The 25,129-nt window shown below is 47.6% G+C and overlaps 1 protein-coding gene across 5 annotated transcripts in view; it reads left to right on the top strand.

Moving 5' to 3' along the window:
* Positions 1–25,129, top strand: part of LOC135252479 (ecotropic viral integration site 5 protein homolog) — a 71,262-nt gene that overhangs the window by 24,822 nt on the left and 21,311 nt on the right. For 2 of the 5 annotated variants that reach the window (XM_064330577.1, XM_064330576.1), the window contains exons 3-17: positions 7,227–7,416; positions 10,674–10,898; positions 12,356–12,430; positions 13,649–13,774; positions 14,361–14,504; positions 15,023–15,112; positions 15,256–15,353; positions 15,869–15,929; positions 16,313–16,366; positions 17,822–17,854; positions 18,301–18,453; positions 20,777–20,911; positions 21,091–21,231; positions 21,549–21,707; positions 22,730–22,876. In XM_064330577.1, coding sequence (XP_064186647.1) covers positions 7,227–7,416; positions 10,674–10,898; positions 12,356–12,430; positions 13,649–13,774; positions 14,361–14,504; positions 15,023–15,112; positions 15,256–15,353; positions 15,869–15,929; positions 16,313–16,366; positions 17,822–17,854; positions 18,301–18,453; positions 20,777–20,911; positions 21,091–21,231; positions 21,549–21,707; positions 22,730–22,876 — 1,831 coding nt within the window. Of the gene's footprint in view, positions 1–3,039; positions 3,197–7,226; positions 7,417–10,673; positions 10,899–12,355; positions 12,431–13,648; positions 13,775–14,360; positions 14,505–15,022; positions 15,113–15,255; positions 15,354–15,868; positions 15,930–16,312; positions 16,367–17,821; positions 17,855–18,300; positions 18,454–20,776; positions 20,912–21,090; positions 21,232–21,548; positions 21,708–22,729; positions 22,877–25,129 lie in introns of those variants that run through there. The other 3 variants (XM_064330580.1, XM_064330579.1, XM_064330578.1) reach the window with 2 other exon arrangements.

Raw genomic sequence — 25,129 nt, 5'->3', positions numbered from 1 at the left:
TTGTGATTATTGCTGGTGCTGCTGTCACAGGCCAGGGAGTACTGTAAAGCATATGGTGATCGTTTCTTTCTGTAATATTCATTATGTAATACGTAAATAAAATAGAATCGATTGATTGATGATGGTGTGTGTGCCCTGCGATGGATTGGGAACCTGCTCAGGGTGTATTCCTGCCTCTCGCCCAATGCATGCTGGGATTGGCCACAGCTCCCGATGACACTGACCAAGAATAAGTGGATTAGATAATGCTTGGATGATTGATTGATTGATTGATTGATGGATGGGTTGAAGGCACATCTGGGCGTTACCTCAAAGATGATAGTGAAAAGATGGGAAAGATGCACTTTGTTTGTTTTGCACTGTGGCCCTTGCAGTAATGGACAAGATGAGTCAAATCCGCAGCAAACGTTTTTCCAGACAATGGGTTCATCATTATTATTGTTTATGGAATGCGTTCTTAGTTGTTATGGCTGTCTTGTTTTCCACATAACGGAACAGAATATAATAGAATGGCTTTATTGTCAAGAATTAGTTTTATTGTCAAGTGGTGGAATTTTTTCTTTTGGTTTCCTGCATACGGAGCGATGTATTAAAACACAGCTGAGACATATAACAAGCATTCCACATACTAATTTAAAGCCTACACACTGCCTGTTGATGCCTGTTGATGCAAAATAAAATTAAACCCTTCTGCCATTTTTCTGGTCTCTGGTTTCAAATTTAAAAAATATCCAATCCAGTCTGATCTGATCTGATGAAAAGCCACTGTTTGTTTTGCTATTCCCAGTTTCCTGGGTTGTGGGAGAAGGCCATAGAAGCCAAGTCTCTTCCAGCTTTCTTTGCACAGAACTTAGCGCTGTGCATGAACCCTCGCACACAGGAAATTCACTTAGCCGCTGAACCGACACCTGCGGTGGCATTCGAGTTCACTTCTAAACGAAAAGGCTGCTTCAGCGGGGCCCTCGAGAGCGAAGGCTGACTGAAAAGGCACAGAGCTCACCGTCACTCCGTTGGCCTTACTGGTTCCCATGGACTAGGCTCTTCCTGTCCCTGTAGTTTTACTCTTTCCCGCTCCTGCCGGAGTCAACGCTTCCCGCTTGTGGACAGATCCCTTTCCCAGCACGATCTGTGCCGTTATCAGTGTGTCAACAGTGAGTTTGTCGATGATTTGTGGATTTCCACGCATGTTGAACTTAAGTGTACTGTCACCAGCCTGTGTAGATTTATATATCATTGTAATAACAAAACAAAATGATACGTATGTGAATTTGGATAAATTAGCCTATAGCCTATATTATTTAATAAATATATCTGCTATCTTAATAGTAATAGTAAAAGTGATGTATCAGTGGAAAATGTCTTGTTTTCATTTGTATATTTGCATCAGTTAGCCTATAATCAGGGACTTCACACAAAGTTAAATTACATATGCTGTTTCTGATTTCACACCAATTCCATTGACCGGCCAGTCCTTAACAGGGATTTGTATCTCTGACTCAGTTTCATTGTATGTAGCAAATTCCCCCACAAAATTCCAGAAATTTCTCCGCTCCATCACTGGTGTATGTGTATGTCTCACAGTGCCGAAGAATGTGTGTTTTTTTCCAAAGATATCTTGGGTTTCAAATTTTTCCTCTAGCTTGAACCTACTATGAAGGCCATTAGATAGCAGTTAGTCTCTATCCCCAGACAGACTCACCCTCAAACACAATAATCCCAAACTGAGCACACCATCCTCCAGTCCAGACCTCACAGGGCTATACTGAGGTCAGATGTTTTCGGTGGTTCTTGGGTCATCAGATCTTCTCTGTGAGCTTTGAGGGGTGGAGTTTCAATTCCTTGGTGGGGCTATATGCCATGCATCACTCATTAGACATAGTAAACATTTGGGTCAAGTGAAGAATACATCTGTTATGCCTAGAAGATGCACTACATGGCCAGAAGTAGGTGGACACCTGACATCCAGCATCTCATTCTAAATTATGGGCATTAATATGGACTTGGTCCACCCTCTGCTATAACAACCTCCACTATTCAGGGAAGGCTTTATACTAGATGTTGAAGCATTGCTGCATGGATTTGCTTCCATTCAGCCAGAAGTGCATGAGTAAGGTTGGGTACTGATTGGGCGATTAGGCCTGACTCACAGTTGGCTTTCTAATTGATCCCAAAGGTGTTGGGTGGGGTTGAGGTCAGGGCTCTGTGCAGGCCAATCAAGTTCTTCTACACCATTCTTTACAGAACCATTTCTATATGGACCTCGCCGTGTGCCTGACGGCATTGCCATGCTGAAACAGGAACGGGCCTTCCCCAAACTGTTGGGGAAGCACAGAATTGTCTAGAATGTGGTTGTATGCTGTAGCACTAAGATTTGTCTTCTCTGGAACTAAGGGGCCTAGCCCTAACCATGAAAAACAGCCCCAGACCCAGTGTCCAGATACTTTTGGTCATATAGAGTAAGAGATCTCAGTTACCGTGCATCATTAAAGTTTGGAATTTGATAACTTTGACATTCTCCCCTGCATTCCCTGATTATAATTAGAAGATAGGTAATGTTTTGAATATACATTACACAGTAGATTTCTTCTTCCTCTTCTACTTCTTCATTACAATAGCAGTAATAAAAGTAATAATAACAATTATTGATTCTGATACTCTTTCTGTGAAGGTATGGGCCAGTTGGGCAGGTGTAATGAAGTGCTTTAAATGTTTCATACAGCTGCCGTGCTGTCTGCTTAGTTTCAAGCAGAGGGGAAGCGTGTGAGAGTTCAGAAGCAGGCAGTTGTGTGTCTGTGGGAGGAAGGCAGCTCACTCTGAATGCTTCTGAATGCACATCACACACATTTGGAGGCCCCCCATTGATTTAGGGCTGTGTTTGTGTGCGGTGGTGAAGGCCTTTGCACTGTGTCGATAACAACAGTGTGTGTGTGTGAGAGAGAGAGGGAGGGAGGGAGGGAGAGAGAGAGAGTCTGAGAGAGAGAGATAGAGACAGAGAGAGAGGGAGAGAGAGAGAAGAAAGAGAGACTGTGAGAGAGAGAGAGAGAGAGAGAGAGATAATTCTACCCTGTTCGCCTGCACTCTGTGGTTCAGCCCGAGCTGCCGCGACGACAGCCGTTTCCGTGGGTGTCACGGCTCACCTGGCTCCCCGACGACAGGGATAACAAAGGCATGAGGAAGGAATCATGAGTCTCTCGTGGTAAGCAGCTTCCGCACTTCCTTCCCTCCCAGGGGACCCGCTGTCGCGACTTCAGAGCCGGAATGGCGCACGTGCCAGCGAAGCGGAGCCCCGCGGAAACCTCGCGTTGACGAAACCTACCCGTCGTTCCCCCGTGCTAGCTGCGCGTTCGCTTCTCGTTTCGCCTCCCTCGCGGGGTCTTTTGCGTGAGCCGCTGCGGGGCCGCTTCGCTGTTTTTTGTGTGGTGAAAAGCGTACTTTTGTTGTTGCGTTTTGTTTGTTGTTCTCATAGTCAGAAACTGTCCAGTCCTCTTGTTTGACTTCTGGTAAATAATTAGCAGAGACGCGGCGCTCGCAGCATGGAGTCGGGTCGTCGCGTTTTCTGAATGCGGAGCACGTCCACATTTACACAGTTTCGTTACATAAGTGTGCTGAATTTGTGGAAGAGGCAGACGGAGAGGTACGGGAAGCAATAGGCACAGAAGCTGGAGATTGTAATGCCGCCAGGTCTAGATTTGAAATCAGTTCTTTCTGAGCTTTCTTTTTTTTGGTTAACGCTCATTTGATTACCCGTTATTACACAAATGCTGGGGCGTTTACAGCTCAATAGAACTTATAATGATGCTTTATTTTGTTATATGCAGTATTGAAATTTACATTTTTCTTTTGCGCTAAGGATTGAGATGGTAGAATAAATGGAACCTGCCTGTGAAAGGCCTTAATTAAATTCATTTCTTTCACTTGTCGGATCCACTGTTTTGGATATTCAGTGTTCACTTTGCTTGTTTTTTTTTTTCAAGATGGCTTACCCTAAGAAGGTATCAAAGAGGTTCTTCCCCTGTTACATTCTCTGAAAAAATATGTGCAATACTTCAAGTGGGTTCTCAGACAGTTGCAGTCCTCTTCTCTTCTGGGGCACAGAATTGCGTCGCCATGGCGACGTGTCTGTTATCCACATCATTCGACGGCGGTTTGAACTGACTGCGCCCCGCCCCTGTGCGTGAGGAAATTCTCAGCGCTCGCGAGCCGCAGTCACAACCAGGCGGCCCGCTTGAAGTTAGCGCTGCCTGCGAAGTCTGCTGCTGTGCGTGAACCCGCACTGAGCCCCCCTCCCTCCTACCTATCGCCTTAGCTTAGCTGACCCTGCTGTGAAGGAGACCTGCTCGCAGAGCCGTCACCCTGCAGTCGCCCCAAACGCACTCTGAGAAGGTTCTCTGTGACTGTGCAAGACCCCAATGGAAGTACACTGCGTGTGTTTTTCGGAGGGGCGGAACGTTTTCGCCGAATGCGAACGCCCGTACTGAGCGCGCTCGCTGACTACACTTGCCGAGCACGCTCGCTGAGCGCTCTCTGAATGCTCACAGGAGACGGTGCTGTGGATGGAGCAGTCTCCCAAAGGGCCTTTTATCCACTCGCACCTGAGGTGCTTCTTCTCTTAGCTCATATGAGACTCCACACAGCCCTGGCTTGAGGTTACCTGGTGCCATCTGCTCTGCTGTAAGCCCAACGGGGACATGGGTCAAAGGAGGTAAAAAATATGCGGAACCTGAAATGCGTGCGACACGGAGCATGGAATAGCATTACAAATACAAAAAGGTGCTAGCAGTGGCTGCTAACGCTAAATGTGATCATTTTACACTCCCCCTATTCTAGAATCCCGTTACGTCTGGGGGCGTAATGGTAGCCATCCCCAAGCTCCGCGGTGACGTTACACAAGGAGCGGGAGCCTTCCTTTTTTTTTCCGAGATCGAGTTTCGGCGCCTGCGCCGCTCTATCATTGGCTACTGTGGCCCGCTGAGGAGGAGGGGTGCGCCGGTCCGCTCTCGCGCGGCAGATTCGGTTACGGCTCCCCCCCACCCCGCCCCAACCCCCACCCCCTGGTGCCCGTCCGCTGTTAACCGTTCGTGGCCCGTGCCGTCCTGCCCTGTTCTCACCCGCCTCCTCCTCCTGGTGTTTCTGTTTAACCTGTCGGAAGGGTTCCCTTGACCTGCTTGTGCCTGTATGCTCATATTGTCATCCAGCACGCGACAGTGATCGTTTGATTAGGTCTTTTTTAAAGAATGGTGACTCTGCACTTGACTTCCTTTGCATGTTTTAAGTTTAGCCCTTTAATTGCTTGTGAATTCATTTTTTCTCTTACATTTCAGGCATTTTACACAGCACTGTCCACACAGGCCTAATAATCGCTGCACAAAATTTTTTCGAGGCCCCACATTTTTAGTGGCCCCCTGTTGGGAACATGGGAGTCTTGCCATCTGTTCTCTCAAAGTGTCCCCTTTTTTTTTTTACATTTTTATCCAACTGACATGCATGTGAATTATTCTTATGTTTCTTCACGTACGTTTAAGTTGTTCCGTTACGGTCAAGCGTGCAGCATTATGTCAGACAAAGACTGTTTCCGTTGTGTAACGTCACGCACCGTGCTCTTCAGGGGGAGGCAGGGGTCTCTCAGAGTGCAGCACCTGTTAGCCCGTCTCTGGCTCTGGAGCACGTTAGCGGAACCCCCCTTTAGCGTGTAACACGGCCGTGCGTGCGTACAGGCAGGCGGACGGCGTGTAGAGGGAAATCGTGGAAGGTTCGCTCAAACGGACCCTGGAACCTGACCTCTGCTCTTATTGGCGTTGGCTTCTCTGTTGAGCCCCTGGTCTCTCTGTTGAGCCCCTGGTTTCTCTGTTTGCCATAATGTGAGGTGAGACCTACCGGATCCCGAATCATTGTGCAAACGGGTTTCTTGGCACTCTGTTGATAGTCTCTGAGGCTCTCCTAGCGGTATTGCACAGACCATTTGTTTCCCCTTTTTCTTCCGTGTGCAGTCTGACCACTTGCACGCGACTTTCGCCTCAAGTATCGCCAGAACCGGGGAGGAGGAGGAGCGGGATGCAGCTCAGTCTCTGTGCTGCAGCCGATTCCATTCAGGTTTTTGTCTAGAATTAGATCTGTCATCTGCCAAGATGGTGCCAAGATGTGATGTCTTTGCTTCCAAACACCAGGGGCCTGCGTGGTGTGGAATACCTAATGTTGCGTCCAATGTCAGGCCTACGTTTTTCTCCCAGATTTGATTCTGGTGTTTCTGTGTCAGGAAAATGACTGACAAATGGGGTTTGATTGCAAACGGACTGTGTCTGATTGACAGTTTGTGCTACACCTGGAATTTGACTTCTTTCCTCACTCTATTAAGCCTCTTTTGCCGCTGCAAATGAAAGGTCAGAAGAAGCTGTGTGCATTTGTGTTTGTGTGCGTGTGCGTGCACTTGCGTGTGCGTGTGTAGCTCCCGTATGTTTGCTTTAGGAATTTGTTTTTATCGTGTGTGCGCTCGTGAAAGTCGTTTTTACGGTAGGTGCTGAAGGCTCGTGTTTGCGTATCCAGTAGCCCGTTGGTTCTGTGCACAGTCCGTGCAGCGCTGCACACGGTGGTGATGACGACTGGCATACGCCAGTATAACTGTTCTGTGTGTGATACTGCGAGTACGCGTTCTGCACTGTCGACAGACGTGGGTGGGAGCCAGAGACCGGCGTTTGACCTCGCCGCTTGTGTGCGTGTGGGTATGCTTACGTGTGTGTGTGCCCGTGCGTGTGTCCGCGTGCCTGTGCGTGCACTTGTGTGTGAACACGTTCACGCGCGTGTGCGTATGCTTGCGTGTGTGTGCTTGTGTGTGTGTGTGTGTGTGTATGCTTATGTGTGTGTGCACATGCGTGTGAACATGTTCACGTGTGTATGTGTATGCTTATGTGTGTGTGCGTGTGTGTGCTTATGTGTGTGTGCGTGTGTGTGAACATGTTCACGTGTGTATGTGTATGCTTGTGTGTGCGTGTGTGTATGCTTATGTGTGTGTGCGTGTGTGTATGCTTATGTGTGTGTGCGTGTGTGTGCATGTGTGTGTGCATGTGTGTATGCTTATGTCTGTGTACGTGTGTGTGCGTGCGTGTGCTTATGTGTGTGTGCGTGTGTGTATGCTTATGTGTGTGTGCACATGTTCACGTGCGCGCGTGTGTGTATGTGTGTGTGTGTATGCGTGTGTGTGCATATGGTCATGCGTGTGTTTGCTCTCTCAGGCTCCTGGAGACGGACAGCAAGTCGCTGCGCTCGGTGAACGGCTCGCGGCGCAACAGCGGCGCCTCCCTGGTGTCCAGCTCCTCGGCCTCCTCCAACCTCTCCCACCTGGAGGAGGACACCTGGATCCTGTGGGGCCGCATCGTCAACGACTGGGAGGACGTGCGCAAGAAGAGGGAGAAGCAGCTCAAGGTAAAAGAAGGAATAAATAAGCGCGTGAGCTAATAAATATGCGACGTGCGGGACTTGCGTTGGGAATCTTCCCTTGCGGCTTTGAAGTCAGGCTGTTCGAATCATCAAAGCCCCCCCCCCTCCCCCCCATGAGTAGTGAAGCGAGGGGGTTTTTCATTTGGAAATGATTACTCCCTGCACACATATGTGCATTCACTGTCACTTTAAGACTGGAAAATTATTGATATAAATTATTTTGCGCAGAGCTCAGCAGTACTCCTTTGAGGAGTATTTGAGGAGGATTTTGGGTTCACCATTCTTGTTTTGTTCATTAGCAAACATTCCCACAACCGTCTAAGTGTACGGTTACTGGGGTGGAAAATGTGATTTAGGGAATATTTTGTGCTGTTCCAATTAAATACAAGCCAGACGCTTTTCCCTCGGTAGTGTTTCCGTAGTTCGTCTGTCTCTGGTTTTGTCTCTTTAAATATTCAACTCATCAAGCCTGGGGAATCGGAGACGATCGCTACTCTTTACCAAATAAGGCCATCAGTCAACCAATCAAGAGTGTCCTGTTTCTACCAATGTAACTGCTCATTACCCGGCCGTGTGGTGTTGACTGTTAGCCTACTGAGGACGTAGCCGCCGAGCGTGCCTCTGTGCGACTGAACACACTGAAATCGCAACCTCCTCTCGCCTCGCGCGGCTGCTTCCTGTTGAGATGAAGGCTGGCCGTGCCTTTTTTCTTCTTGCAGTCGTACGTCCTGTCCACAGTGCTTTCTGCAGTCACGTGCTTCGCTCTCACTCTCTCTCTCTCTACAACGTAGTGGACGGTTCTGCCAACGCAATCCACGTGTCTCTCCCTCTCCTAAGAGTTGGGTGGTTCTGAGAGAGAGGAGGGAAAGATGGGTGTGCTTTTCCGTGCGAGGCTCTTTGCTGGGTAAATGGACTAAAGATGTAAAGCCTAATGTTTGCACAAGGCAAATTCCTTTGGGTTTATACGTTATATGTTCTGTGTCTGTTATCCCACGATGCTGTGCAAACTGAGGCTTGATGGCTCGTCAGGTGTAATGGTTAAGAAACTGGGCCTACATCCCAGAGGTTCCAGGTTCAATCTTTAGGTTAAGTGTGCTATCTTTTTCCCCTTGAACAAGGCACCTTACCTGAATTGCTTTACATTGGAAAAAAAAATGACAGCTTATGAAAATGAGCATGATTTGAGATTTTTTTCTAAGATCTAAGATTTTTCTGTGGGTTAAGCTTTTTAAGATTTCTTAAAACCAGGGATGTAATTAAACAAGGCAGAACAATGTCAGTGTTAAAAAAGTTAATTAGATAATTCTTATGTGAAAAAGTCGGTTTTTTCGGTACAGAATCCTTGCTTGCAACAACTGCATCAAACCTCTGTCTCACTGACATCACCGGACTCTTCACTTGTGGTGCTTTGGCAGGCTTTTATGCTTTGCCAGGCCTGTTTCAAGCTTGTGCTCATTGGTCAGGGTTTCTGCCTACGGGATTCAAATATGGTGATTGACTTGGCCAGTTGAACGTTTTCCACCTTTAATGTCTGATGAACTCCTGTGTTAAGTCTGCAGTATGTTTCTATCTGATATACTGCTGTGTTGAGTCTGCAGTATGTTTTTTTTTCTGATGTTCTCCTGTGTTAAGTGTGCAGTATGTTGTTGATGTTTCCTGTGTAAGTGCAGTAGTTGTTGAAGCTCCTGTTAAGTGTGCAGTAGTTGTCTGACCGTTAAGTGCAGTAGTTTGTTGAACTCTGGTTCAGTCTTTCTCCTGCTGCATAAGCTGCTGGCCAATAAGTCTGGTGGTATTTTTATTTACATTTGCAGACAAGATCCATTTGTGTATATCCAGAATCGTCCTACTCCTGCCATTTTCAGTTAAATCGCCACTAAAGAACGCAGAGCCCATTCCGTAAGCAGCCATACGGGCCCAAGCCCGGGCATTGCCTCCCGCCATGCTTGACTGTTCAAGTGCTGTGCTTTCATCATTGGCTGTTCCTGTTTTTCTTCACGCTTAAGCCTTTCCATTGCTTTCATCGATGTTTATTTTGGTCTCATCGGCCCATGAAACCTTGTTCGAGAACTCCTGTGGCTCATCTCCGAATTTCATGGCAAATTCCAATCAGGCCTGTCTGTTCTTGCAGCTGTTAAGGGGCTTACACCCGGCTGTACAGCCTTAGTGTTTTTCTTGAAGTCTTCTGCAGATTGTGGAACTTGATATTTACACCCCACACTCTGGAGATAATTTTTTGATTTCACTTCCAGTAACTTTGGGATGCTTCTTTCTACTCGCTTAAGATTATTTTTGCTATCGACTGCTGTATTCTTTTGAACTACCTGTTCTTGGCCTCTGCGTTTGGGAGAAGAGCGATGAGGTGGGTTGAGGAAGCCACTCTCCTTCCACGGATTCCAGATCCAGACTCAGTCAAAACCCAATAAGCTAGCTAATCTTGTTTGCCACCGAACCGGTCACACTTGCCAGTTGTCTCTCAGTGGGTCATTAGAGGAGGAAATGCATTAACTGAATAACATCCACTCTGCTGCTGAGGGGGAAAATTGGCTCTCCAGCTAGCATCGCCGTCAAGGGTAAATATAGCGGCGCAAAATTGTATCATCTGTGACAGAGGTACTCGCGCTGTACAGAAAGCATGAGATCAGCGTGGGCACAAATGAGAACGAGGTTTTCTTTTTTATTCTTGCTTTCATCTAGTCAGGTTGCAAAGGAAGATCGATTTTCCGTGTTTGTGAAACAATCTCAGGCATATTTTCCCAACCGAGGCAACCCAAAGTAGCTGTTTGTTGCCCGAAATCTCAATGCTTGCAAAAACACCTTCTGAATCAAACGCTACCTGATCCTTAAGCCACCAGCTAGACATCTTGCAGATTAGCAAAACATACAAAACCAGGGCTACCAACTAAGAGCTGTTTTGTTCAGATCCCTAACCATTGTCAGAATTAATTATAGTGTAACAGACAATTTGATTAATATCAGTGATAATTGTCGGTTCTGTCATCCAATGCTGGTTGTTGTCATCCAGTGCTATAGTCGTTAGCATTGAGTGCTGCAATTGATAGCTTCCAGTGCTATGGTTGTTAGCACTAGTGCTTAGTTGTTTGCATCCAGTGCTAGAGTTTTAGCATTTGTTGATGTGTCCCTCATAGCAGCTGGTGAGGAAAGGGATGGTCGTTAGCATCTAGTGTTCTAGTTGTTAGCATCCAGTGCTAGAGTTGTAGCATTTGTTGATGTGTCCCTCATAGGAGCTGGTGAGGAAGGGGATACCGCACCACTTCAGGGCTATAGTGTGGCAGCTGCTGTGCAATGCCCAGAACATGCCCATCAAGGACCAGTATTCGGAGCTGCTGAAGATGTCGTCACCCTGTGAGAGGCTCATCCGCAGAGACATCGCCCGGACATACCCTGAGCACGAGTTCTTCAAGGAGAAGGACAGCCTGGGCCAGGAGGTGCTCTTCAACGTTATGAAGGTGAGATACTCGCAAAGGCTGTCTGACACCGTCCCTTATAAAGGCCCCTCTGACGCCGTCCCTCATAGAGGCCCTCTGACACCGTCCCTTATAAAGGCCCCTCTGACACTGTCCCTCATAGAGGCCCTCTGATACTGTCCATCATAAAGGCCCTCTGACACCGTCCCTCATAATGGCCCTCTGTCACTGTCCCTCATAATGCCCCCTCTGATACCGTCCCTCATAGAGGCCCACTGACATTGTTCCTCATAAAGGCCCCTCTGATACTATCAGTCATAAAGGCCCTCTGACACCATCCATCATAGAGGCCCCTGTGACACTGTCCCTCATAGAGGCCCTGTGACACTGTCCCTCATAGAGGCCCCTGTGACACTGTCCCTCATAGAGGCCCTCTGACATCGTCCCTCACAGAGGCCCTCTGACACCGTCCATCATAAAGGGAATTTCCCCCTGTCTGAATACCGCATTAGTTTGACTCTGGAGTAATATTGCCGGGTGCAGGGAAAGGTGAAAGGCATGGAGGTGAAATGGAACAGGTCAGATTGGCTTTGTTAGGCCATAGCCTGTTGCTCCTGTTTTGGCCACGCCTGTTTGAATTATCACATTCCAATCGTGTGTTTCAGTTCTGTTCCAGTGTAATTTGCAGCTATGATTGTGTTCTAGTTTAATTATACTGCCACCCTTTTGCTTTGGATTACCTTTAGGTAAGCAAACATTCAGGTTTGGTGATAATCTAGTTTTGACGGCACACTAGCATAAAACACAATAGCGGCCTATTTTTTAAATTATTTTAAATGCACGCGAGATTGTTTAGTTTTGTCAGAAATGTAGGTGTTGTCTTTGAAAATGTGTCACACTATAAAAGGCCACGTGAAAGGAAGCCCTAATTTCTGCTGCCACCTTGCTGGCCTTTCGAGGCAAAATTGGTAATCTTTTAAGTTACGGTATCCCTTCAAGGCACTTCCATATTTCCCATCTCAGAGTGTTTGTGCTGAGAGGAAACTATGCTGTGCCTCATTACATTACGTGTGTCTGCATTATCCGGTTCTTTCTGCATCCAGTTCGATAATCTCTTTTCATTATTGTGTTATGAAAATATCTTTTATGACGGTAGCCGTGCTAACATTAGAAGTTAAGCTTCTAATGCCATGTCCTCAGTGCTAACGGTAGGATGCTATACTGCCCAGAGTGCTATCGGTTTCAGGAGCTGGCAGTTACCTGGCAGCAGGCATCAAGAAGATAATTGAATGCTTGTGCATATGCATTATTCAGCTGAGTCGGAGGCAGGGTTTCTGTGGTTTCTGACTTCATTCACAGGTAGGATGGAAAAGTGTGATGTCTGCAGTAGCGCCCTTAACTATTAAAGGCACTATCTGCAGCGCTGTGTGTCTCGGGGCAAGGAGCTTCCCTTTCGCTTGATTGGCTGTTCACCTGAGGTGACTTCCTTGTTGTCGCAGGCGTACTCTCTCGTGGACCGGGAGGTTGGTTACTGTCAAGGAAGCGCATTCATTGTCGGACTGCTGCTCATGCAGGTAATGTAATAACATTTCAACTTGCATGTGCACGCACACACATGCACGCACGCCCGCACGCACACACACGGAGACACACACGCAGGCACACAAACACACACACACACACACACGCACACATAAACCCTGGAGTTGTGGTAAATTCCATTTAAATTCTGTCGTTTCAGGAAATGGATTGCCATTTAATTCACTGGTTGTAAAAGGCTTGCTGAACATTGTGGGCTTTTTTTTACGGTTAACAAATTGAATTTCGGCTCGACTGAACTGAGATTGAATTCACCCCAGCCCGACATATACAAACACACACAAACACGCACACACCTTCACGTCCCTTACGGTAGTCTGCCATTGAGAATAGAAGCTTCATGCTGTTCTGACAGTTTTTTGGAGTCATTTCCTAAGTGTTGTCTCAGGTCATAAATAATGATGAACTGTTCAGCACAGTCATGCCGTGGGACCTGTTGTCTGTGCACAGATTTTGTGGACTCACGGTGTAGTGCAGTCAGGCCATGTGACTGTTGTCTGTGCACAGGTACTGCAGACTCAGGCAGTGTAGTACAGTCAGTACAGTATGGTACAGTGCATTAGTCAGGCCATGTGACTGTTGTCTGTGCTCAGTGTAGTACAGATCAGTACAGTCAGGCCATGTGACTGTTGTCTGTGCACAGACCTGCACTGCAGACTCAGGCAGTGTAGTACAGTCAGTACAGTATGGTACAGTGCATTAGTCAGGCCATCTGACTGTTGTCTGTGTGCAGTGTAGTACAGACCAGTACAGTCAGGCCATGTGACTGTTGTCTGTGCACAGACCTGCACTGCAGACTCAGGCAGTGTAGTACAGTCGGTACAGTATGGTACAGTGCATTAGTCAGGCCATGTGACTGTTGTCTGTGCTCAGTGTAGTACAGTGTAGTACAGATCAGTACAGTCAGGCCATGTGACTGTGACATGTGTTGTCTGTGCTCAGTGTAGTACACTGCTGTACAGTGCAGCAGTCAGGCCATGTGACTGTGACATGTGTTGTCTGTGCTCAGTGTAGTACACTGCTGTACAGTGCAGCACAGTCAGGCCATGTGACTGTTGTCTGTGCTCAGTGTAGTACAGTGTAGTACAGATCAGTACATTCAGGCCATGTGACTGTTGTCTGTGCTCAGTGTAGTACACTGCTGTACAGTGCAGCACAGTCAGGCCTCACGAGGCTCTCTCGTCTGTGCACAGATGCCGGAGGAGGAGGCCTTCTGCGTGTTTGTGAAGCTGATGCAGGACTACAGACTGAGGGAGCTCTTCAAGCCCAGCATGGCCGAGCTGGGACTTTGCATGTACCAGTTTGAGTATATGATCCAGGTAAGACAGCACTGGTCCTCTATGAAATCTGCCTCTCCCCCTGTGCCAATAGGGTTATTAATATGAAAATGATTTTATTTTATTTGTGTGTGTACCTGTTAGATTGGGAATATTATTTTGCTGGTGGTATCCCTCTAGGATTATGGTTATAATTTATGGTAACCGTGTAGGATTTTGAATATTATTTAGCTTTGGGTTATATCTGTAATTTTATGAACATGATTTATTTGGTGGTATAATGTGAAATTATGGAACTGATTGTTTGGCTGACTTTATGAACGGGATTTAATTGGCGGTACGCATGTGAGGTAATGGAAATCGTGGATTTGATTGGTTAATGTATGACTTACCCAATGCACGCTGGGATTGGCTCCAGCTTACCCTGTGACCCTGCCCAGGATAAGTGGGTATAGATAATGGATGGATAACTAAGATGGTGAGCAATAGTTAGCTGGTAGTATGACTACGATAATGAAGATAATTGATGTGCGTGTGACTCAGACAATATCATTTAAAAACTTGGGTGTGGGCGTTTCTGCTGAATGCTGTTTGCTGTCCTGTCGCCTGATCGCGTTTCCTCCTGCAGGAGCAGCTCCCGGAGCTCCACCAGCACTTCCAGTCCCAGAGTTTCCACACCTCCATGTACGCCTCCTCCTGGTTCCTCACCATCTTCCTCACCTCCTTCTCTCTTCCCGTCGCCACGAGGATCTTCGACATATTCATGTGCGAGGTCAGTCGCGTGCGCGGCCACCATGGTTTCCGCAGAATGTCCCTGACGGTTGATCGGGGATCACCTGACGACAGCGTAGGGTTATGGTGGCAGTAATAGAAGATTACCTTAATAAGCGGTAAATAAAAGCCGTAATAAAAATAATTTCTTCATTGTGAGACTGTAATAGTGTCTCCCTGAGAACTGTGGCTTTTCAATGTGTCATTACCCTGATACTCAAATCGCATTCCTTGCGGGCAGAGGACTTCTGGTTTTCCACCCTCCCTTTACCTGGGATTCAGGTGTGAAGCCAGCCTGGCCAGTCAGTAGCGCTAGCTTTAAGTTAATTAGTTGGGCGGAAAAGAAAACCAGGGCCGGATTTGGATTCGAGAGCCAGGTTTGAGTATCCGTGCTTGATAATATAATATTGTGAAAATCTCAGCGTGCCTGTGTAAAAGTAGCTGAGGGGAGCCCCCTGGTGACCGAATGTGGGTATTACATGGAGGTGAAGCGTCTTTGTGTCCTACTCCAATCCGCAGGGCCTGGAGATAGTGTTCCGCGTGGGACTGGCCATTCTCCAGATGAACCAGGGGGAGCTCATGCAGCTGGACATGGAGGGGATGTTACAGGTCAGAGCCTCTCGCACCCGCGTTTCGGGGCCTGGCCGTCGCCGCTGTCTTTTCAGTCCGTCTTGGTTACTTTGACAACCGTGACATCAACAGATACACGATTTATACTTGGTTTTTAACTGACCGCCCTGTACTTGTTCTAGCACTTTCAGAAGGTCGTGCCACAGCAGCTGGACAGCGGCCCTGACAGGGTGATCCTGATCGCGTATCAAGTCAAGTACAACGCAAAGAAGATGAAGAAGTAGGTTTTCCGTTGGGGTCCATCATTACAGTAGAGGTGGAATCTGCGGGTCTTCCATGAACCAAAGCACATCAGGGTTGTATCGTAGCACTCCAGCCCTGAACCACTCAAGGCGCTCTTCCATATTCATTTAGGCGATTGCCCATATCAGTTCTCCGATAATTAACCCTTTAATTCTCTATAATTTTTATTGGTGGGTAACTTCCTTTTGAAAGAGGTTGCATTTTTAATTGATTAATTGATAGAATTGCAGCTAAAATCTGCAATATCCAAATCCAAAACCAAGGACACCCATTCATTGAAATAAAGAGAAAGTATGGATTGTGGCACTAAACAATTCAATTGAATTCTTTTGTTCACTGCTAGAAGATCCTTCAGTATGTACGTAATCTCTGTACTTGAGTTTCAGTGCAGGTTAAATGACCGTAACTGTGTGTGGAAAAAGTGAATTGGCATGGGGTGAAATTCCTCCTGTGGCTTTTGTTTAATGATGTATTCTGATATTATGTTATTAGGTTAGAGAAGGACTACACTACAATCAAAACAAAGGAGATGGAGGAGCAGGTGGAAATCAAGGTGAGTCCTCCACTGTGGTCTGTGGGGATATCAATTACAGTAGGCACAATGGAAGATGAAAACTGCATTTGGTGCAGCAGAACTGAACGTCACCTGGAATGTCTCTCTTGCCTCACCTATGGAGACAATACAGGAATAAAATAGTCTGGCAGAGCAACTTACCTTCCAGTACCTTCACTGAAGTTGGTTTCAGTGCCTGATCGGAAACAAATCATTTATCGCTTCCTTCCTTCAGTCCGTTACTTCATAGTCGCTCCGGATCTTCGTCTCTGCTTGCTGCTTCTAAAATTAAGTTCTTTTGAAGACACAGTTGCTTAGTGGCCATGTAAGCACTTTGATGTTATTTCCTGTTTGTGACTTTGTGAGATGCAACTGTCTTACAGAGGCTCCGTACAGAGAACAGGCTTTTGAAGCAGAGAATTGACACCCTGGAGAAAGTGAGTATTGCTGTGACTCCGCCCCTCATCCTGCATATCGCCCAACCAACCGGGGGCTTTCATACGAGAGAGAAGCACGCCATCTGCATATGCTCCTCCAGAGTGTGTGTGTGTGTGTGTGTGCACGTGTGTGTGTGGGAAAGGACGGTAGTGGGCAGTGGTAAGACTGCGCTCGTAACCGAAGTGAGTTCGATCCGTAGGACACTGCGTTGTACCTTGAGCAGTCTACGCGTGCTCAGTTCAGCTGTATAAAGTCAGTAGGCTATGTAAAGTGGTAGTCCTTGGATAGAGCTTTGCTAAATGCTATATGTGTATGTAGTATGTGTGGTGTTGCGAAGTGTGCATGTGTGCGTGTGCATGACTTGCGTGGTGGCTGTGTGACTGCGTGGTGTGCAGTGTGCGTGGTATGATTTGTGTACTAAACCATGCATCTTGTTCACTAACTGGGCTTTGCAAACTACAGTATGTATGGTTTACTAAACTAAAACGCTTGCAAACACTGGACACTTTTTCAAGAATTCGTTGCTGCCTGATATTAAAAGTAATGCGTGGTCCAAACCATTCCGTTTTGGGAAGGCGCCTGCACGTTTGGCGACTCTCGTTTTCGTACACGGGTGTAATTATGAGTGTACTTTTGAACAGGTAAGTCAGAATCGACTAAGGCTTTTACATTTAGAAGTGTGCGCACTGTAACTTTGAAAAGGAACCTTGTATGACGCCTGCAGTACGCGTGACACTAATGAGCGAGGTTGGTCTATGACATCCCGGATGTTGATAGGCTGACAGCTGAAATATCAGTGCATGCTGGGATCTGTAGTGTGGCTCCTGCCTCCTAATGATGCTCACCTAATCTGGTATGCAACAGCAGGTTGTGCGCCAACACAAGGCTGCAGATGATGCGTGCTTCGGACTGACTTGCTAATAACACTGACGTTTGGGGTACTGCTTGGAGGAACGCATACGCCCATACCACAGTATTGCCAGCGTGGTCTTTTCTTGCTAAAGCGCTGCTGAGCTTAAGGCCTTTCCTCTAACATATTAAAAGTAGTTATAAGTACAGTAGCGCCCAGCTTGCCTTTGCTTGGCCCTCATTGGCTGTCTTCTGCTTCGCTGTCTGAAGTTTGTCACCGCGCGCTACGTCGCTATCCACTGTCCGCTTCACCACCACTTTGCCCACACTTCAGTGCCACCACATCTCTGGCTTTGTCTCTTCTCCACCCTCCTCAGATGCTAACAAAAAGTTAAACACCTCCTAGACTAAATTATGGACAAAAAGAGAGACAAAAGCGATTGCAATTGGAAATAAATGTAGCCAAAATAAGAGGGTGGAAAAGGAACATTCTGTGTGTTCTGTCAAAAATCAGTATTGTCACTTTTTGTGTGCTGAAATTTATTCTTTGGTTTGTTCTTCTCTATTTTTGTGCTTCTTTATGGATTTGTTTTCCCCTTTTGTAGGAAAGTGCTTCCTTGGCAGATAGATTGATCCAGGTATATCTTTACGCTCTCCTTGTCTGTCTGCCTGCCTTTCCCTCTCTCTGAGGCCTCTAGCTCCCCCTAGCTTTGCATGCAGGTCACTACCTTTTGATTGTTATAGTCCCGGGGTCAAAGTAAATGTGAGGTAACTTCCCCCGCCGAGCAATGACAGAATGAAGCTCAGGGACACAGGGGCAGTGCATGAACGTCAGGACAACCGCATGCCCACGTAATTCCAACCAACCAGAAGGGGGCCAATCCGAAACCGACCAATCAGAAAGCGTAATTTAGGTGGCCCAAGCCCCTAGAGGAGAGCCTCGAGCCCCTCCTTAGATGGCATGCTGGCACGTCGCATCCCGACCCCCCCCCCCCCCTTCCCCCCGACCCCCCCCCCCCCATTTTGTTTTTTTTCGGTCACACCTGTTTGCGCCTTGCTCACCCCCCGACGATTATGTCCCAAGGGACAAGTGACAAGGGCCCAGGAGGCCGAGGAAAACTACCTTATTAAGCGGGAGCTGGCCACGGTCAGGCAGCAGAGCGAGGAGGCCAGCGCCCAGCTGGAGCATGCCCAGATCGCCCTCCGCGAGCTCCAGCAGCGGCAGCAGCCACAAGGGGTAAGGAGCCGCTCGGCGGCCCCCACCGAGGGGCGTCACGACGGGCAGGTGCGCGCGGGGGGGGGGGGGAGATCGCAGAAACATGCACGTACACGCACCGGGTACTCTATCGTCGGAATCTGCCGGCCCCCCGGTGGTAGGGATGGTATGGGCAGGCGAAGACTCGATGGCTGTGTCGTCTCACGAATGCGATTGGAAACTGACTTCACGGGAGTGATTCGTTTACAGCGAGACTATTTGCACCAATTAACAAAAACAATGGGTCTTCAGCAATGCAGCTGCTATGGTTTTGAATGTACTGTTGTTTTTGAACGCATTAAAGATGTTTGGGTAAAGAGTGAAATTATATAGTACTAAAATGTCTCACTACGGGATGGAGAGGGATACTGTTTAATGCACAACAACAAGAGTACAGGAAAATTAATGTAGATATTGTACTTTGCTTATATTTACCTGTGCATTTTCCCATTACCCTGAAGATTTACACAAGCATGTTGCAAAAATGTATTGCACACAATTCCTGCATTAAAAAAAGAAAGCCATTTCTATTGGAAAGAGAAATAAATACAGTAAATTAGGAACATTGTTTTGTTTTTAGAAACAACAAATGAATCAATTTATAGATAAGTTGAGAATTATAAACGGATGCATTGACACTAATGTTGATCTCCTCTACCGTCACAAGCTCAGAAACGGTTTTTATTTTTTATTTTTTTTTAACCTGAGGTGTACAGATGCAATGTTCTTGGCACAGTTCTTGGAAAGCACCATCATAAAAAAGAGATTAAGGGTCATTAAATGGCACAATTAATTTTGCATTCAAAAATGGGGATCCAAAAAGTATTAAAAGAAATATCTGGACTGCATTTTGAATTTAAGAAAGAAGAAATGCTTTTAATGCAAGATTTATTAGGTTGCATCAAAGTCTGTCTTCTCACAAGATTTTCAGAAATAATTTCCATTAGTGGTCTTCAGTTCAGAATGCGTTCTCAATTTTGGAATTCCTTTATCTGAATAAATATAAAAACTGGAAAGAAGATAACCGTAAATCTCCCTGTTTGCACTTGATTTAAAAGTTTATTTTGCAAATCTGTTACATCGGTAGGACCTTCAGTTAATTATGGTGGTCTGCTACTCTAGTCCTAATGAACCATTCTACATGCATGCCCTGACAGTCTGTTGGGCTATCATTTGCATGCAGTAAATGCCTCATGAATATTTAAGAAGCCCTCCGATTGGCTCAGGATGGCATGACGCTGATTGGGAGCCCTGTTTCGAGCAACCGAAACCTTTCGGTGCTTGGCTAAACAGCAGAGAGGGGTGTTTAACTATTAATAGGCTAATTTTGCATGCAGGCATCATAATGTAACTTGTTGCCTGCCTGCTATAATGTGGTGTTTTACATAATGTTGTTTTATGATTCCTACAGTGAGTCACCATTAAACATTCATTGTGCTGCAGGGAGAGGCGGACTGATTTATAATGGTTGTCTGCTGAAATCGAGCGCACAGGAGTGGGACTAGGGGAGAGTACAGTAATATTCTGAAGGCAGAGTGTCAGGTAGCATGTTGAACACGAGGGAAAGGATAACAGTGCAATGTGCAAAAGGCTCAAAGGTTTGATTGTTAGGTGGTGGTCATGCCATTATTCTCTTGAGTTGGTTCAATAAATATCCAGCTAAATGGACTGCATTTATATAGCGCTTTTATCCAAAGCGCTTTACAATTGATGCCTCTCATTCGCCATGTGTACTGTTGTTTAATGCACAACAACAAGAGTACAGCTGTATAAATGGATTGTATGCATGCAAATGTGTGCTGTGTAATTGTCTGAATCGGTTGGATAAGTGTAATTGTGATTTATGTTTGTTATACACAGTGCCCCCTGCTGGCAGCATGTGGAAGAGAGCGTGCGTATGAATTCTATGTAAAGCAGCGTTTCTGTGCCAAGCGATCGTTAATTTGCTACATTGAAAGACTGCTGAGTTTTGAATCCGCCACTGAGTGCTGTGATTTGCTCCCTGAAATGCGACTCGGGTCATGAAAGGTTCTGACTTGTTATGTTTACGTTTGAGCAGCAGTGCAACGGTGCAAGGGGGAAATAAAATGAGCTTTGTGAGTCCTAATGAATTCCTATTTTCCTCTTGGCGTTTTAATGGGAGAGAAGCGTCTGAGGCTGCTCCACACATTCACTCCCATCAAGACATCGCCAGACAAAACCACGGCTCTTCAGAGGAGCCCCACAATGCACCGCGCGACTAGCCGTGTGACGCCAGCCTGGTCCTGGGGTGTTCAGCCTTTCGCCTCTCTATCGCCCCCTGCAGGAGAAGCGCAACCCGCGCTACACGGAGGACTTCATCCTGCAGCTGGAGCGGGAGCTGGTGCAGGCCCGTCTGAAGGAGGCCGAGTCGCAGTGCGCCATGAAGGAGATGCAGGACAAGGTGCTGGAGATGGAGAAGGTGCGTGCGGGGGCGTGATGACATCACGGCGGGCACGGGAAGCTTAAAACGCGCTCTGGTGCCGCGCGTTGCCGTGTTTCTCCTGACTAAGGCTGGTTCTCGGGCCGTCTGACTGTGTGTGACTGTGTGTGCGTGCGCGTGTGTGTGTGTGTGTGTGTGACTGTGCGTGTGTGGTGCAGAGGAACACGGCCCTCCCGGATGAGAGCAACGTGGCTCAGCTGCAGGAGGAGCTGATCGGGGTGAAGCTGCGGGAGGCCGAGGCTCTGACCGGCCTCAAAGAGCTGCGGCAGCAGGTGAAGGACCTGGAGGAGCACTGGCAGGTGAGGACCTGTGTGTGTGTGTCTGTCTGTCTGTCTGTCTGTGTCTGTGTATCTGTGTGTGTGTATCTGTGTATGTGTGTGTCTGTCTGTCCTACCTGCGTGAAAACTGTGCCATGTGGTCATTGGCATCAAGTAGTTAAAACACGTCTCTGATGTGTGTGTGTATGTGTGTATTGCGCTTGTATGTATTTGTGTCTGTGAATGTGTCTGTATTTCTGCGTCTGCATGCGTGTCTGTGTGTACGTGTGCCTGTGCGCGTATCGACATTGGCATGGAGTGGCTAAAACACGTCTCTCACGTGCGCGCGCGCGTCGCAGAAACACCTGGCGCGCACCACGGGCCGCTGGAAGGACAGCCCCAGGAAGAGCGCGGTGAGCGAGCTGCAGGACGAGCTGATGAGCGTCCGGCTGCGGGAGGCCGAGGTCCAGGCGGAGCTCCGGGAGAACAGGCACAGGATGATGGAGATGGACACGCAGGTACCCTCCGCCGCCGCCGCCATCGCCGTCTGCTTCCCGAAGCGTCGTCGCCGTCTGGAGCTCACGCTGCAGGCTTCGTATTCACCAGACTTCCTCTGATATAGACAGTGGACATTTATCAGCCTGGAACTTTGAAACTTTTATCACCTTCATTTTGGCAGTGCAGCACAGGGCCAAATTGCGCATACAGCACCAAGTGAATCTCTTAAAGCTTAGTTGAGTTTCTGATATTAAGGGGACAGAGCACACAGAGAATGCAAGCGTTGCACTAACCGCATTCTGTTTTGCATGCCGAACTATTGGCCCTGACACTAAGTGGTTAATGCACCCATGATTTTTTTTGGTGTGTGTGTTGTTTTGGCGCACGTTGCGTGTTACCAACATGTAATGACGATCGTTTTACTTTAGGGGGCGGTGGAGATCTGTGAGAGAATAAGGGGGCCCTTTTCAAGCATTAGGATATTCTTTAACTTCCCTAATAGGAGGTAACGGCTTCAATCTGGCTGGCTGTTACACACAGGGAAAGCATTTTCAGAGAGCGAGTCAGTGGTATCAGTTATAATTTGACAGATGTACAGTACAGGTGCTTAGAACTGTACCCTCTAATTAAATATTTTATCAATGAAAGTCTATATTATTTCCATTTTAATATTAGATTACATTTTTCTAATTTTCTGCTTATTTTTATTTGACGAATCGCTTGTGCAATTGTGCTTGACTGACACTGGAATATGCCGGAACAGAATGTAAATCTCTAGAGGTGTTGAAATGCAGTGTACTCTGATTTGGGTGCAGATTAGTGTGCAGAGAATGATTAAATCTTAGGGCAGGGGTGACTACTCATATTACTGTGTGCATCATGTCTGACTGCCGTCCTACTTGCGGGCCCAAAACCTATTCGGCTCACCCCTGTCCTTCCGCTGACTGCTTACACGCCCACGCAGGGTGCGTCCATTAATTTCCCTCTGTTCTCTGCCCCCCACCCCCCTCCCCCCACCCCAACTCTTCATGGTCCCGCCCAGAACCAGATCCAAGGCAACCATCTGCGACGGGCGGAGCAGGAAGGGCGGGGCCTGCAGGAGCGCGTGCAGCTGCTGACGGCGCAGAACAAGGACCTCCACGCGCAGCTGCAGCGGTCCAAGCGCAAGCAGGCCGAGACCGAGTGCAAGGTAGGCCCCCCCCCCCATGCATATCCTTATGTATTCTACCTGGATTGACGCTGTTATCCAGAGCAACTTACAATGCAAACACATGTGCATGCGCAAAGATCGTGGATCTAAGTGTTTCCTAGAGGGGGAATGTTGTAGTCCGAAGAAACAGCAAATGCACAACATAACTGACAGGCTCGACTAGCCTTTTAAACATTTGACTACTGTCAGCCGACAGCGAAGACCCATAGCATCTGAAAACAAAAAAGGTAAGAAAAAGAATTTACTCCTAAATAGGTGCTTGGGCCAGGTTAAAGTGCTACAGAGGGTGAGTGGGGAGGGCGGGGAGGAGCCGAGGGACAGTGTGAAGAGGCGGGGGTTTAGTTTGCGTCGGAAGATGGCCGACGCCTCTGCGGTTCTGACTGGCGTGGGAAGCTCGTTCCGTCACCGAGGCGTGAGAATGGACAGCGTGAAGCGATCGTGATGTGCTGGCTCAGAGAGTGGGAGGGGTCTGAACGGACGGGTCAGGCTGGTCAGGAGGTCAGAGGGTGGTCAGACGCTCTGTTCTTCTGAAAGCCTGAAGGGACAGTCCCCTCAGTGGCCTGGTGGGCTCACACCAAGGTTTTTATGTTTAATATGAGTGGTTACGCGCAGCCAGTGGAAGGCAGTGAGAAGGGGGGTTATGTGGAAGTGGTTTGGCAGGTTGTAGACCAGATGCTGTTGAACTGTAGGCGACGATTTTCCATCTAGCTCATGACGTCATTCAGGCGAGTCGAGATGCTTGCGGAGACCTGCTGGTCAGATGGTGGGAAAGACAGAAAGTCTTGAGTGTCGTTGGTATAGTAACGATATGACAGGCCATAAACAAAGCAATGACGGGACCAGGGGATTTTGTGTAGTGGATGAAGAGGAAGTGACCGACTGCAGATGCTTGGTCGGGTTACCTGGAAGGAGCATCCAGTGATGTACGATGCAATCCCAGAAAGGGCCATGTACAGATCCCCACTGTTGACAGGGAAGACAGGACAATGCAATGGTCGACAGTGTCAAATGCATCCGCAAGGTCAAGGGGAAACGTATACATAGTCTGAGTTCCTTTCTCTATTATTTCTCAATTTACCCTCAGTGGGCTTCTTAAAATTCAAATTGTACAAATACAGGGCCTGTAATTAGTCCCTGAACCTGCAGTTCCTTGAGTTCTTTGTTTTGTAGTTTGCAGTCGTCAGTCTGTTTGCAGTTGATTTGTGGTTTGTGGGGAGTCTAATTTGGTCCTCAGCAGGTTCCAGACCATGCTCACTACCACTGCAGAACAGAGGTGGTTTCTCATAGTGGTACTCCCCCATTTCCTAGGCATTATTCAGACACTCCAGTACTCAATGGGGGTGCATCTAGGAGTCCTGCTTCGTTCAGGGTATTGAAGGGGAAGTATGTCTCTGGCCTGAGAACCCTGGCTTCCGGAACCTTCCGTGTAAATCTGCCGTAGCACTAAGACATGGCCTTTCCTCATCGCAACAGCGGTGAGTTGGTGGAAGTGGTCTGGAGGTGCCATCCCATGACCCAGAAGTTCTAAAAAGGAAGCAGGGTCTTCTGCTTTCTGTACCACAGCCCACACCATCTCAGCGGTCACAGACATCTCGCAAGCTCTGTCCCTCAACAAGACTCCCTTCTCCTTCAGGCAATGAGTGCAATCTCCCATAATGCAATAGGCCAGTTAAAGAAAGCTAAGGTTTCACCTGGCAGAAGAATCAGTTGGCAGGAAATTCTCGAGAATTTTGAAACTGTCGCGGCGCCCTCCACCCACCCCTTATACCCAAAGATTTGAGCGCTAAGGTCATGCAGGTCTCTTCCCATAGTGATGCTCAGCCATTAGGGGTACTCACCGAAGGGCTAAGCAGAAACGGGTGTGTATGGAGAACGTGTCCTAAAAGGGAAATCAAAACAAGGGCAAGGCACTTTCACTCTCGTCGAGGCAGCTAGCGGCGTGACTCACCACGCCTGTCAGAAGCTCTCCTTCATCCCACGCCGACCCAACCTTCAGGCGGACCGTCGCTGATTTACTTTACGCCGTTTTTCGGGGTAAACTATTCACTTCATAGTTCGCAAAACGTGAAACAAGCGCAAGCATGAAGGTTTTTCCAGAAGAGTTTATTTGTTTCCTCATTGAGCCTGTTTTAGATTTTAAAAAGCAGGTATGGCTAGATAACCAGCCAAGTTAGGTATGGAGTCAATGACTCCAATGTGGTTTTTTTGGCTACAGACCCAGCTCTATGCTTC

The sequence above is a fragment of the Anguilla rostrata genome, chromosome 4, assembly GCF_018555375.3.
Source record: "Anguilla rostrata isolate EN2019 chromosome 4, ASM1855537v3, whole genome shotgun sequence".
In the NCBI taxonomy this organism is placed as follows: Eukaryota; Metazoa; Chordata; class Actinopteri; order Anguilliformes; family Anguillidae; genus Anguilla; species Anguilla rostrata.
Note: the sequence above shows the minus strand (reverse complement) of the source record. Positions and strands in the feature narration are given on the sequence as shown.